The sequence below is a fragment of the Nanorana parkeri genome, unplaced genomic scaffold (assembly GCF_000935625.1).
Source record: "Nanorana parkeri isolate BGI_ZX_2015 unplaced genomic scaffold, ASM93562v1 scaffold499, whole genome shotgun sequence".
Classification (NCBI taxonomy): domain Eukaryota; kingdom Metazoa; phylum Chordata; class Amphibia; order Anura; family Dicroglossidae; genus Nanorana; species Nanorana parkeri.
The window spans coordinates 252843-268157 of NW_017306767.1; the positions used below are offsets into that span (position 1 = coordinate 252843).

General features: G+C 46.9%; 1 protein-coding gene across 2 annotated transcripts in view; it reads left to right on the forward strand.

Moving 5' to 3' along the window:
- Positions 1-15315, forward strand: part of CDC42BPB (CDC42 binding protein kinase beta) — a 105862-nt gene that overhangs the window by 2036 nt on the left and 88511 nt on the right. The window contains exon 2 of one of the 2 annotated variants that reach the window (XM_018561100.1): positions 82-261. In XM_018561100.1, coding sequence (XP_018416602.1) covers positions 87-261 — 175 coding nt within the window. In that variant the 5' untranslated portion in view covers positions 82-86. Of the gene's footprint in view, positions 1-6; positions 262-15315 lie in introns of those variants that run through there. The other variant, XM_018561102.1, reaches the window with a different exon arrangement.

Sequence of the window (15315 nt, forward strand, 5' to 3'; positions counted from 1 at the left end):
GGTCGGCACTGGCGGCCATGTTGGGCAGCGGGAGGTGGAGGCGGTGAGCCCGGTGTTCGCTCGGTGGGACTTAACGCGGAGGCAGCATGTCGGCCAAGGTGCGGCTGAAGCGGCTGGAGCAGCTGCTGCTGGACGGGCCGCAGAAGAATGAGGCTGCGCTCAGTGTGGAGACTCTGCTGGACGTTCTGCTCTGTCTGTTCACCGAGTGTAGCAACACCGCACTGCGCCGGGACAAGTATGTCACCGAGTTCCTGGACTGGGGTGAGTGTGTGCCGGGGCCTGGGGGGAGGGCACTGGGCATCGTACAGAGGGGGCCGGGTACCATACTGGGAGGGCACTGGGCATCGTACAGAAGGGGCCGGGTACCATACCGGCAGGGCACTGGGCATCATATAGAGGAGCTACTGGGTACCATACTGGGAGGGCACTGGCTATCACATAGAGGGGCTACTGGTTACCATACTGGGAGGGCACCATATAGAGGGGCTACTGGTTATCATACAAGGAGGACACTGGACATTGTATAGAGGGTGCTGGGTACCATACTGGAAGGGCACTGGGCAACATATAGAGTGTCTACTGGGTACCATACTGGGAGGGCACTGAGAATTATATAGACGAGCTACTGGGTACCATACTGGGAGAACACTGGGCATCATATAGAGGGGCTACTAAGAGGGCACTGGGCGTCGTATAGAGGGGCTTCTGGGTACCATACCAGAATGGCACTGGGCATTATACAGAGGGGGCCGGGTACCATACTGGGAGGGCACTGGGGTTCATATGGAGAAGCTACCAGGTACCACACTGACACAGGGGGCAATATATATTTTTGGAGAGGACACTGTATACCATGTTGGAAGGTCAGTGGACATTATATATAGAGGGCATTGGGTACCATACTGGTAGTGCACTGGGCATCTTATATAGAAGGGACTGGATATAATTTATAAAGGGTACTGGGTACCATACAAACAGGACATAGTATAGACTGGGTGTCAGGGATGGTAATCTGCATCATAGATAAGGTGTCGGTATCTTTCATGCAGGGTATAGTGGGCATCGTATATAGAGGGTGCCAGGCTGGGATGGTATATTATAGACAGAGTGCCAGCAATAGCACTGGGCATCGGATTGAGAAGGTGCCAGGTACCATACATGGGGGCATAATATACAGAGGGTGTCATACGAAGATGTCACAGTGGGCATTATTTTGGGTGCTGGGGGCCATACCTGGAGGGGTGCCAGGGGCATTTTATATAGAGGGTGTCAGAGAGGGAGGGCACTGTCAATGAAAGGATGCCAGCTACAATACAGGGAAATGTGCATTGTTGGGAGAACAGGAGGTGTAGAGCACTATGAAGGATGGGCATCATATAGAGAAGGTGCCAGTCACCATGTATACAGTGTCCATTATAGGCCTTAATGGACATTAGAGCTGCAGCTAACGATTATTTTCAAAATCGATTAGTTAGCCGATTATTAGGTTCGATTAATCGGGTAATCGGATAAACAATAAAATAAAGTTTAAAAAATGGCTCCAGTGATGGGACTACTAGTTTGTATTGAGGTTGTAGTCCATCACAGGAGCAAGCTTGGAGCGGTGGAAGTAAAAAAGATAGTGTGGTGTGCAATATAGTGAAATGCAAAGTGTAAAATTTTACAGCAATGCATGCAGAATGGCACCGGCAGTATAGAGAAGGTGCCAAGTACCATGCATGGCACTGTGGACTTCATATAGAGAGGGTGCCAGAGACCATACTGAAATGGCACATTGTATAGAAAAGGTGACGGGTACCCTATAGGGAGAATACACTTGGCATTATGTAGAGAAAATTGCAGGTACCATACAGGGAGGGTACAGTGCCCATTATATAGATGTGCCTGGTACCATACTGAGGGCATTGTACAAAGAGGGCATTATCCGAAGGTGGGCTCGTTAAGCTTCATACAGACGCAGCACAGAGTATAGGAGGGTATTATAAGTACAGCGGGCATGTAGAGGGGGCACATAGTGAAAGGGGTTGATAAGGCGTGTACAGTGGGCATGGCATAGGAGGAAATCATGGCGGGTATCTTATAGGGTAGGGCACAATGGATATCCTACCATGAGGTCATTTCAGGACCTCTCCAAAGGAGATGACTGATCTAGTACAGGAAGAAAGAAATGATTCTGGGATTGCACACACAGACATCACACATGTGGGACAGAGAACACAATGGGTATGGATAAGTCATGTGGGCCGTAGAGGAATAGCACACGGGAAGGATGTCGTAACACGGGTGGGCAACTTCAGTGCTCCCGCTGTTGTGGAGCTACAAGTCCCATGAGGCATTGCAAGACTCTGACAGCCACAAGCATGACGGGATTTGTAGTTTCAGCTCAGCTGGAATGCCGAGGTTGCCTACCTTTGTCATAACATATTGAGGGGAAAACATTAGGATCTTTATTGTAGACGGAGGGACCCTGTAGGGTGAGTATAGGAGGCATCACACTCACAACATGGAATGTAGAACACAGGAGGTGTCGTTTGGTAACATTGCACAGGAACATGCCACCGATGTTGCACCACGCTACTGAGGGGCTTGTTGAGGTGGTCAGGGGGGCACAGCACCAAGCATTGCATTGGAAGGCTTTATGTGGCTTTGCATAAGGAGGGCACATTGGACAGGAACAAATATAGCTTGGCACTGCAGACCAGTATGTGGCATTCTGATGACAGCAGAAGAAACCATACTGACGTCACTCATTGGACTTTTGGTGGTTTACATTGCGGTGCTGATTCTTTGCACAATGTTGTTGCTGATTGAAGCTTGTTTGTTGTGGCACTGCACAGCTCGGCAATAGCAGCACTGGGGGCTCTGGTGATGTAGGCGGGGGTGGAATAATCCGCTCCTGAAGCCGTCTACACAGCCATCCCTATGATGCAGGTTATAGGAAAACCTATTAAACTTAAAGTGACTAGGGCTGCAACAACTAATCGACATAATCGATTATAATCGATTATTGAAAAAGTTGTCAACTTTTACAATAATCGATTAATCGACTTCCGATCAGTTGGCCCTGTTCACAGCTCCACACACTGTGCGCCGCACCTCCTTCCCACCTCAAACACTAAAACTCAGGAGTTAATTCTTAAAAATACATTCAAGTCCCGTAACTATGAACAACAATGTATCTTATTTGTGTATCACTCGGCTGTAGATCCTCAAATCATCTCAGAATTGGTGCTGACACTGTCCTTCCTTCTGGAGGGGGGCTACTTGCGTTCCCCATGGTCCCCGTGTGTGTTGTAAAGTAGTCACCGCTCCAAGCTCACTCCTGTCATGGACTACAATTTCATGGTTAGTTTACCAATTGGGATTGAGATTGTAGTCCATCACGGGAGTGAGCTTGGTTCTATGGAGACACCCTTGTGTGTGTCTCCACAAACACACAGGCACAGCAACTCCTGCTATTCCCATCCTCTCTTCTCCAAGCTAGTAGATGGACAGCTGCTGGAGACTGCTCTGTCCCTTTTGAGGCCCCATTCACAGCAGGGCGGTTGTGGATCAGAGCGGTTTCAGTGCCGATTTTAAAAGGGCGGTTTTGGGTGTTGTTAATTGCGTTTCAGCACTGAAATGCCATTAAAAACGCACAACTGCGCTGAACAGCGCGATTCCATAAAAAGCACTATGGAAACCGCACTGATAAGTGCGGCAAAAAAGAATCGGGGAGCAATTCGGGCGGGAGACAGTTCGGAACGCGCGGTCGCAGGAATGGTGCCCATAGCAATGTATGGGATCGTTCATGTCGGCAGATCCACGCGGCCGAACCGCCCTGATGTGAACGGGGCCTGGTGTTGTACTGCACAGGAAGTTCATGGAAGCCGAGCTGAGAGTTGGAGCTGTTTGGAAACAGGATAGCTATAGGTGCTTGGGCAGCAATGTAAGGAAATACGTTGCTGGGCGATATATACAGTGGTATCTCGGTTCACGAACGCTTCTGTTCACAAACAATTCGGTTCGTGAACAGGAAGTTCGGCAACATTTTGCTTCCGTTTGCGAACTCCGCATCGGGTGAGGAACACAACCGCAGCCATCTTCCCCGCTCTGACACGTGGTCGTGGCTTCCTCTAGTCGAGATTGCGGTCTGATAACGGTTTGCTTCGGTTCGCGACCAGAATCGTGGAACGAAGTAAGTTCGTGAACCGAGGTACCGCTGTATTTGTTTGATGTGGATTCATTACTGAAAACAAGTTTGATATTTTAATACTACTTTATATATGAAAGATCCCTTTGGTTTCTCTGGGTCGCTGCTTTTCAGCTAAAGGGCTGTGGCATGAAGCCTGGACCTGTTTCCCGTAGCAACCCAAGGATCATTCTTTTAAAAGAATTCAGATACGAATGCCGACGTCTACTCGTATGTCCAGCAAATAATTGTGTGTTAAAGGGAACGTTGTTTGTAAATATTGTTTCTGATCTATTTTCCCGTCTCGTTCTCTGAGCACAGGTTCTCTTTGGCGTTCCGCTACATAGGTAGCATTTCTTTTCTGTATCGTTTTGCAGAAATCTGATGTTTCGCAGCGTTGCTCCTCTGTATCATTTTGTTACAATGTGACGTTTCTGAGTCCAGCTTACATCTGGTTCTCTGTAAGTGCCGGGTGTCTGGAATCTCTTCCTGTAAATGTTTACCTATAGAGCTCCTTCCCTGAAATCCTGCAACTTTTTTCTGTAAGCCTTCTGACTGCCAGAGCATCTCCTTGTCTGCATACTTAATGCACATGAAAATATGCGTGAATACACGGTGAAAGAGCTTATAACGAGCAGCTGGACACACATTAAGAGCGCTGCTCACAGATCTGCGCCCGGCTGGAAATGTAATTACATACATCGTAATTTAATTTGCAGCAGTGTCTTGGAAGCAACATGTGTGATATATATATAGTCGTGTTAATGTGCAAACTTAGGGACTGTCATGGCTTTCATACCAATATAATTACTGACCTGGAGTAAGTGTCAGACTTTTCAGATTTCACTGGCTGCATGCTTGGAGGAGGGCCATGTCTTTGGAGCCCTGCTGTTTGTCGCAGTGTAGCCCATATTTGCATCTCAACTGGTGCATCCATTGCACATAGGTTAGGTATAGTTATCCCAAGTGTTATAAAGTGAGCCGAGCACGCTTGGTGGTGCTGGTTTGTTTTTGGAGTACAATTACAGTAAGGCAAGAGGTGAGCAGTTTGGTCATTGTGGTGAATAATTTGTTTTCTTAAGCCAGGGCTGGACTAATCCCAGGAGTCAGGTAGCCAATGCTCTTTAGAAATGACAGTTGGCACCCAACTTTGGAGGTTTTCTCTAGTTCAGTAGGGCTGCAGCTAATAATTATTTTCATAATCGATTAGTTGGCTGATTATTTTTTCAATTAATCGGATAAAAAAACTATATGCCATCTTTGATAAAAAAAAGAAAAACACAATGCAGTGTTGCAAACATAAAGTTTACTTCAGAATAAAACTGCATGCAGAGTTTTTAGCAATCGCCCTGCACTGGAACACTCAGCATTGCGGTACCGTGCATTCCAGTGTGGGGGCGATCACGCTGTGGATCGGAGGCGTGTTTGGGGTGCCATTGAAATGAATGCCTCCAGCAGCAGAATTTGTCAGGCCGAAATCCAAAATTACTTTTTTCCCAACTTTTTATATTTGTATGGTAAGCACATGGCATCTTAATAGCTTTAGCCCGGGAATGACAGCTGCCAGTGGCAAGATTCCGCAGAGGGCAGCTGAATGTAAATACAGCAGGTCAAGTGGGTGGGTGCAATATCCAACCTGCTATTGGCCATTACAAATTGCGATAGCCAATAGCAGGCTGGCTATTGCACCCGCCCACTGCTTGCTTTGCTTTCATCCCAGCGTGGGGGAGAGAGCTAGGGGATCCAACCAACTAATCGATAATGAGAATAGTTGGCAACTATTCTCATTATTGGTATTATCAATTAATTGGTTGCAGCCCTAATCAGTGGAGCTTGCTCCTGGATTGGACAGACTGGCTTCTGAATGCCATATTAATTTGTCCACCTTCTAGAGATTCTTATTGGTTGCTAATGTGATATGGCCATCTTTTTCAGAAGGCACCCTATCTTATTATGAAGTCTTCATAGTGTTTGGTGTAACTATGTCTTCTTCAGATGCACCTGTTCTGTCTATAGCGTTTTGCTCTGGTGCGTCTGTGCCATCTGGAGTTTGGTCTATCGTGACCCTTGTGTCCATGCAACCTACAACTACTGACACAACCGTGCTGTCTTGAGTATTCATCCAATATATTGTAACACAAGGTGCAGACAGTGGTGCTATTTTTGGATCTGGTTGGGTTTTCCTAAGCTCTGGATTGGTTACTCTGAAATAAAATGTCCCCCCCCCCCCCCGTGACTCCTCCCAGATCTGTAGTTCTCAGCAGAGGATTCCCAAACTGGGCTGGGCAAGCCCTTTATAAGTCAGCCCCTTGGTGTTTGGGTGGCTGAAAATGCATGTTGTGCTCTTCTCCAAAGAATCTTGTTCTGACAAGTTCATGGCTTCTGTTGGGTCTGGAGTATTAGTAGTGCCCTATGCAATGAAGGAGCCATCATGGCCTGTGCCTGTAAAGTAGCAGCCACCTGAATGTGCCTGTTTTGTGTCCATGATCTTTGTGCTGATGCATGTTTCCATGCACACAGAAATGCAATTGAGCTGCCACTTGTAGCCTGTTGTTCTTAGCTTGTAGCCTGTTGTTCTTAGCTTGTAGCCTGTTGTTCTTAGCTTGTAGCCTGTTGTTCTTAGCTTGTAGCCTGTTGTTCTTGATTAGCTGGACTGTAAAACTGGCCCTACACCTAGAGATTATCTGCAGACTTTCTATAGTCAGATGGAAAAAGTGCAACAGATTCCTCCATCTATCCTAAACTGTGTGGATGGAGGAATCTCCCACTGGGCCAAGCTTCAGTATCTTGCTAGTCGGCCCCGCTGGCTCTCTGAACCATGCCTGCATCCAATCAGATTGTTCAGGTATTTTGACAGCCAGAGGGGCCGACTAGCAAGATACTGAAGCTCGGCCCAGCGGGAGATTCCTCCATACACACAGTTTAGCGTAGATGGAGGAATTTGTTTCACTTTTTCCATCTGACCGTAGAACATCTGCAGATGATCTATAGGCTAAGGCCTGAAGTCAGAAGTCATCTATGTCTTGAAAATATTGTTCCTTATTGTGATACCCTATTTTGATATACAGCCTGGTACGTATGAGCCCATGGCGTTTTCATGGAAAGGGTGTTTATTTTTCTGCATTGGGGGTTATGTGGTCATTGTAGCTAGAAGTAGTACTTAGTAGATGTATCTGTAAAAAATAAGTCAAGGCAACTAGACTTGCTGTATTTTTCTTGAAGACGTTTCACTGGTCATCCAAGCAGCTTTTTGAATTGAGAAAGCTGGTCGGATGACCAGTGAAACGTCTTCAAGAAAAATACAGTAAGTCCAGTTGCCTTGACTTATTTTTTTACAGATATACCATGACCTGGATGAATGAGAACCTTCACAGACATACTTAGTAGATGTATTCTTCAATTTCCTCGGGTTTTCTCCGATTTCTTATTTACTAAAATGCATACATGGCGAGGACGGCCGGACGTTTTCCCTTTCAGATTTGCTGTTACATAAAGCCGGGTGTTTGGTTTTAGTCGGCCATACAAGTGACCCGTTCTATGAGACGGTGATGGCGGTGTTTATGTAGCACACATTGCTGCACTGATACTGAACTCAGGTAACACAGTGCTAGAAGTGATCGTACATCATACATCCTCTTCCTGCCCATCCCAGTTCTGGAAGGTGTCCCATAATCTTTGGAATTTGTGTGAGTAGTTCCTCTGAGCTGCCGTGTGTATACACAGTGACTGCAGCAGACACATTGCAGGAATTAAACATGTTCAATGTAATTTGTGTGAGGGGGGAAAAGAGTGCTCACTCTGAAGAGGTTTACAATTTTGCTGATGATATATGTGTGTGCTTTGGTCTGACGTTTACTTCCCTGTTCCAGCAACTTTTACTGTGTACAGAGGTGCAAAGCCGTTCTCTGGAAAACATTCCTTCCGGGTTCGTCTTGTGCATGCACGCTGTAGCCCAGATCATTCACATGGGGAGCTGTGCCTCGTGGTGGCCTCCAGCAGTCCTGGGTAGTACGATTCTCATTTTGGTAATGAATGGAGCCGCGTCATACATGCTCAGAATGGAGACAGTTGGGCCCTAGGGCTGGGTTGGCAATGCTGCTGTGTAACGCACACATAGCATGGCCCACATTAACGTCTGTTGCGTAAGGGCAGCCCATGCTTTTGAATGGGTTAGCTAACGCAGCAAAATGCTCCAAAAACAAAAGTGCATGTACGTTTTTGTAATGAAGCAAACCACGATGCATGGTAGGGAGTAACTATGCGTTATGGTGATCTGCAATGCATGTCCATTGGCAAGGTGCTTTGGGGCGCCATTAAGAATAAATGGCAGTGCAGCACATCAATGCACAACGCACTTGATCTCACGTGTGGCATTAACACGTGTTCCTGCAGGACGAAGGTGTGAACCCAGCCTAAAGCTGAACTCCAGGTGACCTACATGTACGGGAGCGTTTTTTTACCTGCCATTGGATTTTTATTATTCTCCACCCATTCCTGAGATTTTCTGAATTCTGACACAACTCTCAGGCTAGGTTCACACCTGCACTACGCCGCATGACACCCAGGACGTGCGGTCCCATTGATTTCAATGGGGTGACATCCGCGCAGCAATCGCAGAAAAAAATGTACATACACCTTTTTTTTGTGCAATACATGACGCACGGCTGTCGTGTTCGGAAGCACGGGCGGAATCCCGCGCCATCCGCCCGGTGCGCCATTTGAAATGAATGGCACCCTCAGCGCGATAGGCGACTCCTGACCGCGCTGAGGTGTCACCTAGGTGTGAACCTAGCCTCAGCCTGGTGATGACTTTTCTCTGCTGTAATTAAACAACACGGCAAAGTCATCTCTTTGTATGAAGTTTGTGATAAGACAGTGAAGGAGCAGCAGCAGACTGATAAGGTCATCTCTCTGCTCTCCCCTGTGAGCCTGGCCTTTGCTAGCACCTGCCCTTGTTGCACACAGCCTGATTGGCTCGTACTGCTGCCCATCCCTCTCCCAGTCTGAGTGCTGGTGTACAGGGATTAACAAGACTGAAGTCAAGTCAAATTTAGTGGAACGTGCAAATGAATAGCTGTATTTCTTGGTGTTTTTTATGTCTGGCTGGAGTTCAGCTGTAAGCACAGTTGCAGTGTTTGCTGGTTAACAATCCATTCGTTGTTGGCTCTACACCAGACTTGGGTATGAGCGGCTCAGGATTTCCAAGGCTTTTGCATAAAGTGGCTTTTATTTTAGGCTGACCGGCCTTTTATGTGTTGCGTCTGCTCGTATTGTGACGGCTTCCAACAGACTGAAGAAATAGATTTGTGTATTCATGAAGTTCTCTGAAAGTAAATATTATTCATCGGGCTCTTCCTTTGATGTCGGCGTACCTGGACTCTATGATCGCTCCAGAATGAAACGACTGATGGAGGAAAATATTTGCCTGTGCCCGTAGAGACGGGTTATAATCTATAATGCTTTCTCCTTTTTTTGGGGGGGGGAGGGGGGAGTTTAACAAATCCAAAGTGATAATGGAAGAACCATCAGAGTCTTGGACAGAACGTGCAGTAACATTTCGCTGAATCCTGTGCCCAAAATACGGGCTGGAGGCAGGAAATTTTATTTCCTGTTTATAGAGAACGGAATAACACGACACTTTGGGGAGCTGGCTGTGAGGAAGGTGTAAACTTTGCTTTCAAGGTCATGTTGTGTTGTACGCTCAGACCTCAGAAGTCTTGTGATGTTTGGTTTTAATTGGTGAGCTCTGGAATTAAAGGGCTTCTCCACCCAGACGAGCAAATACGCAGCTGAAACAGTTATCTGAAGATTTTTTTGTTTTATCTGCAAAGATGTATAAAGTAATAAATATTTATGTTCTAAACCAGGGATGGTGAAACTCCAACCCTCCAGCGGTGGTGAAACTACAAATCCGATCATGCATCTGCCTCTGGGAGTCAGTCTTGCAGTGGCTCATGGGACTTGTAGTTCCACCACAGCTGGAGGGACGAAGTTTAATTATTCCCGCTCTTTTGAATTTCCCTTTGCTCCATCTCCAGCAACTACTGTAGGGAGGGGGGCAGAGGAGCTGGGCCATCATAGACTGCAGTTAGATAAGGGGAGACCATTGCAACCTTAAGGCCAGGTTCACACCTGGGCGATCCGTGACCATGCGGCAATTGTGCACGATAGCGCGCCGATTGCTGTGCAGTCACAGAGTCGCTCACCACTGCCGATCGCTCTGGCTGCGCCATTATTTTCTAACGGCACACCAGCCACGCCACCGTGCAACCGAACACGATTGTGGCTAAAACAGCTGCGCGCCATGTGTCGCAAAGAAAGGGGATACATGCACCTTTTTTCTGTGATTGCTGCGCGGATGTAACCCCATTGAAATCATCGCGGTCCTGCACAATTGCACAAAGCGATTGCCGCGCGGCCTCTATGATTGCGCAGGTCTGCATCGGCCTTTTAGCTGGCCACCTACAGCTCAAATTTTATCCGATTCCTGCCGAATCACCTGAAATTTAAACTCTGTGGGCCCTTCTGACAGCACCCAGTTTGACAGAAGCCAACTTTTGCAGTGCAGATGGTGGGAAATTATCGGCTGAACGATTCCTGCATCCAGTCAGATGCTGGCACTGTTGCAGGTATTCAGCAGCCTCTGGGGCAGCATCTTGGATGCTGAAAATAATAGCCAGCAGCGGAGATTCCTCTATGCATGCAGTGCAGCCTGTCTGTGGCCAATTTTAGGTCTCATTTATACTTGCCACACATCCATGCAGCACTTGAAAAGCGCATGCTGTGCTCGCGGTGCCATTACTCGCTAAGGCAGATTACAGCTTTTTGGTACCATAGATTTTAATAGGACACCGTGTAATGTTCTCGCAACTTCGAAAACGTTTTGTTGCGCCTAGCTTTGAGAGGCAAACCGCCTAGGTGTTAATGAAACCTAATGGCACCCCAAATGCGGCAGCGAAATGTGCGTCTTGTCCCATGGTAACGTGTGACAAATGTGCAAAAACATGCAATCAAAAAAACATGTAAAGCTCACAGCTCAAGCTGCTGCATGAACTTTTTTTTGCAACGCGTCAGGCAGCCCATTGAAATAAATGTGCTGCCTTATGCTTGTTACCTGTCTGATCTTTACTGCTATGCAATGCTCCCTTCATGTTTATGGCGAAAACCGTTTCGTAATCCAACATGAATACCTGACCTCACAAATGCTCTTTGTAGCTAAGTGGGTGTAAATTCCCCCCAAGCACACTGCAGAATCTTGTGGAGGGGCAATGGCTGTTATATCTTCAAAGGAAGAGGGGGGGGGGGCGCATGTCCATATGGTTTTGGAAGGCATGTCCACCAAGATCATGTTGCTGTGATGGTCTGGTGTCCGCAAACCTTTGGCCACATGATGCATTTCACCGCGTTCACTTTATTTTTGCCCCGGAGATGACCTCCAGAGTCCCTGCGCAGCTCTCGGTGAACACATAAGGTGACCTTAAAGTTAACCGTGTACATTGTGGTTTCTGGAGCTGCAGGTTATTTCTCTGTAATTGTGTTAAATGGTGTGTGACGGTAGTTCTAGCCAGCTGCCCGTCATCCAAGTGACCTCTCCTACAGCAAGTGGGCAGTCACAGCTGTGTGTTGCAGTGGACTCTCCGCAGTTAATGCATCACACAATGATAAAACCGGGTGACAGATGGCTCTGCCATTACAGGACGGGCCGCAGCGACATATGAGACTGTGCGAGGGATCTGTAGTCTTGAGTGGCTCAGGAAGCAAGGTGTGTAGGAGTCAGCGGTGAGCATGTGTGAAAAATCAGACCACTGTTTTTGGAACTGGAAATAAAAGAACAAATGTCATCCTCCTTTAAAATAAGTAGAGTTAAAGCTGAACTCCGGGATAAACAAATGATGTCCTCGTACAAGAGTCATGTGTGTTTTTCCTTGAATCTTGGTGAGCTTTGAGTATTTCTTCCAGATCTGTGCAGTAATCATGTGTGAGACTTGGAGCTTCCTGTAATAAAGACCGATCACTGCTGCTCTCTCTCCTTTTGCAGGGTGACTGGTCTTGTCTCCGCCCCCCTCTCCTTGTGCAGGGTGACCGCATGCTAGTTGGCCGGGAAGCCGGTTTCCCGGCCAAACATGGAGAAGGCTTCCTGTGTAATAAGGAAACCCGGGCGGCATGTAAGAGGAAGATTTTCTCTGATCGGCAGTGCCGTAGGGGACCATGGAGCCAGCTTCCTGGGCAATCGGGAAGCTGGGCTGCAAGTAATGACCCGCTGGTTGGTCGGGAAGCCGACTTGCCCGCATGCTGGTTGGCCGGGAAGCCGGCTCGCTCGCATGCTGGTTGGTTGGGAAGCCGGCTCGCTCGCATGCTGGTTGGCCGGGAAACCGGTTTCCCAGCCAATCACAATCGATCCGGCCAAACAACATGGAGATGGCTTCCCGTGTAATAAGGAAACCCGGGCGGCATGTCATTACCCGCCGTCCGCCTTCTTGATTACCGGGGAAGTCGGCTCCATGCCAGCGGAAGCACCGTTATTGGTATTCGGTTTCGGCAAGTACCGAAAGCAAAATATCAGTACTCAATGCCGAAAAACCGGTATCGGTGCATCCCTAGTAATAACAAGTTCAGGTCCCAAAAGAGATTTTGATTGGGTTTAGATCTAATGGCAAGTTTTCTGATACACATTATTCTTATCGCTGATCAGTAGAAATGAGCACGGTTTATAAAACTGATTAAATCTTCAGGAGAACAAGTCTTACCGGTTCACAGGACCTTTCTTCCTAATTGAGTCCAGTGGAAAGACTCCTGTTAATATTTAATAAGACTAATGTACTATAAGCAGTGCTGGTCCATCAGATGACCATTTCCTCTACAGCAATGAATATAAAACTTTGCTGAGGCTGTGTAAAGAAGAACGCCAAGTGCTCTGCATCAAGGTTTTTCCATGTGTGCTCCCTAGTAGCCAATCAGCTTTGTTCTATTCTTTTCCCAGGGCAGGTTAGAAAATGAAAGGGAGACAGTAATTGGCCACTGGTAGGTGAGCAGGCCATTGTTCCGTCACGCTTCAAGATGTCTCATTGTATGAATTCCCTTTTTTGTGGGGCCAACAGTTGAGGCCGTGCTTTACATTCTGTGCATTCACATCAGTCCCTGCCCTGCAGGAGCTTACAATATAAGGTCCCTATCTCGTATACATACAGGGCTGATTGAGGGCAGGTTCACACCATTTTCCGGACCGGATCTGGAATGCAGTGCATTGCGTTTTGCTGCATTCCGGAGCTGGGGGTTTTTTTGTTTGTTTTTTAAGCTTAAAATGGGCTTTCAGGTGTGTTTGCATGCGGTTTTGATGTGTTTCCATGCGGTTCAGTGCATTCCAGACCGGACAAAATGAGACATGCAGTATTTTCTTTTCTGAACAGAGGCCAGAAATAGCATAGGGATACATTAGGATGCATTTTGGGTCTAGAAACAGTTTGGTCTGGAGATGATGTGGTGTGAATGGGCCCTTAGACAGGAGCCAAGTAACCTTCCAGCATGTCTTTGGAGTGTGGGAGGAAACCGGAGTAGCCGGAGGAAACCCACACAAGTACAGGGACAACATGCAAAGTCCGTGTAGATAGTGTCCCGGATGGTATTGGAACCAAGGAGGAAGTTCTAACCACCAAGCCACTGTGCTGCATCACGTTTTATGAGGATCTCATGGTCCTAACTGCAATATAAATGTAGACGTTTTTGAAATGAGTCCATGTGTGGTCAGGTCTAAATCAGGAACAGAAATATGTAGATTTCCTTCCTGTTCTTCCTGTGTCAGTCATGACAGTGTGATGGTAGGACAATACCACGCCTTCTACTGTCTCAGAATGAGCTTAAAGTGGACCTGTCATTCTAAAAAAACTTGTAAAATAAAAATTCTTAATTGAAAGACTTCCCATTGTTGGTCTGCTATTTATGAACCGAAAGCATTTTTGTCCACCATTCTTACACAGGTTTTATATTGTTACTTGTCTGAGTTTAGTGTCAGACCCCCCCTACCCTGTCCAATGAGAGAGCCCTTACTAGGCTGTGAATTCATTTATTCCCTCACGGGCAGGGCCCTCCTTACCATCTTGTCTTGAATTGTATTGTTATTGTAATGTCTTCCTTATATTGTAAAGCGCTGCGCAAACTGTTGGCGCTATATAAATCCTGTATAATAATAATCCAGGGGTGGACTAATTAAAGTGACACTAAACTCAGGAGTTAAATCTTAAAAATGTATTCAAGTACTTTAACTATTAACAGCAATGTCTCTTTGTGTATCATTTGCATGTAGATCCTCAAATCATCTCTGAATTGGTGCTGACACTGTCCTTCCTTCTGGAGGGGGGCTACTTTTGTTCCCCCATGGTCCCTGTGTGTGTTGTAAAGTAGTCACCGCTCCAAGCTCGCTCCCGGGATGGACTACAATCACAATATAAATTATTAAACTAAACATGAGATTGTAGTCCATCCTGGGAGTGAGCTTGGAGCGGTGACTACTTTACAACACATACAGGGACCATGGGGAACAAAAGTAGCCCCCCTCCAGAAGGAAGGACAGTGTCAGCACCAATTCAGAGATGATTGGAGGATCTACAGCCGAGTGATATACAAATAAGATACATTGCTGTTTATAGTTAAAGGGCAATTAAAGCCTCAGCTTTTTGTGCATGTATCTACTGCTAACAAGCAGTAGATATATGCAAAAAGTGTAAAAAAACAAAACCCGCTTTTAAAAGGGTTAATACTTACCTGTGTCTTCCCCACGTGCTCCCGTCCGAAAATGGGAAAATTATCGGGCGGCCGCGAAGCATCTTGGGGCGGGTGCATTGGGCCAGGAAGCGAGGAGAGACACAAGGTAAGTCTATGGACGGCGTGTACCCGCATGCATACACCGTGGGACAGGAAGTTCCAGCAAACTCAGAGGAGTCCGCGCTGTATCGGAGAGCCGCCGCAGCGCTGGAGGGACAGATGAAAAGGACAAGAAAGAAGATCGGATTAAGAAACATTAACATTGGGGGGAGGGAAAAACATTTTTGCCTTTTAATGTCACTTTAAGACGCTTGAATACATTTTTAAGATTTAACTCCGGAGTTTAGTGTCACTTTAATATGCAACTCAGGAGCCAGTCTGCCCAA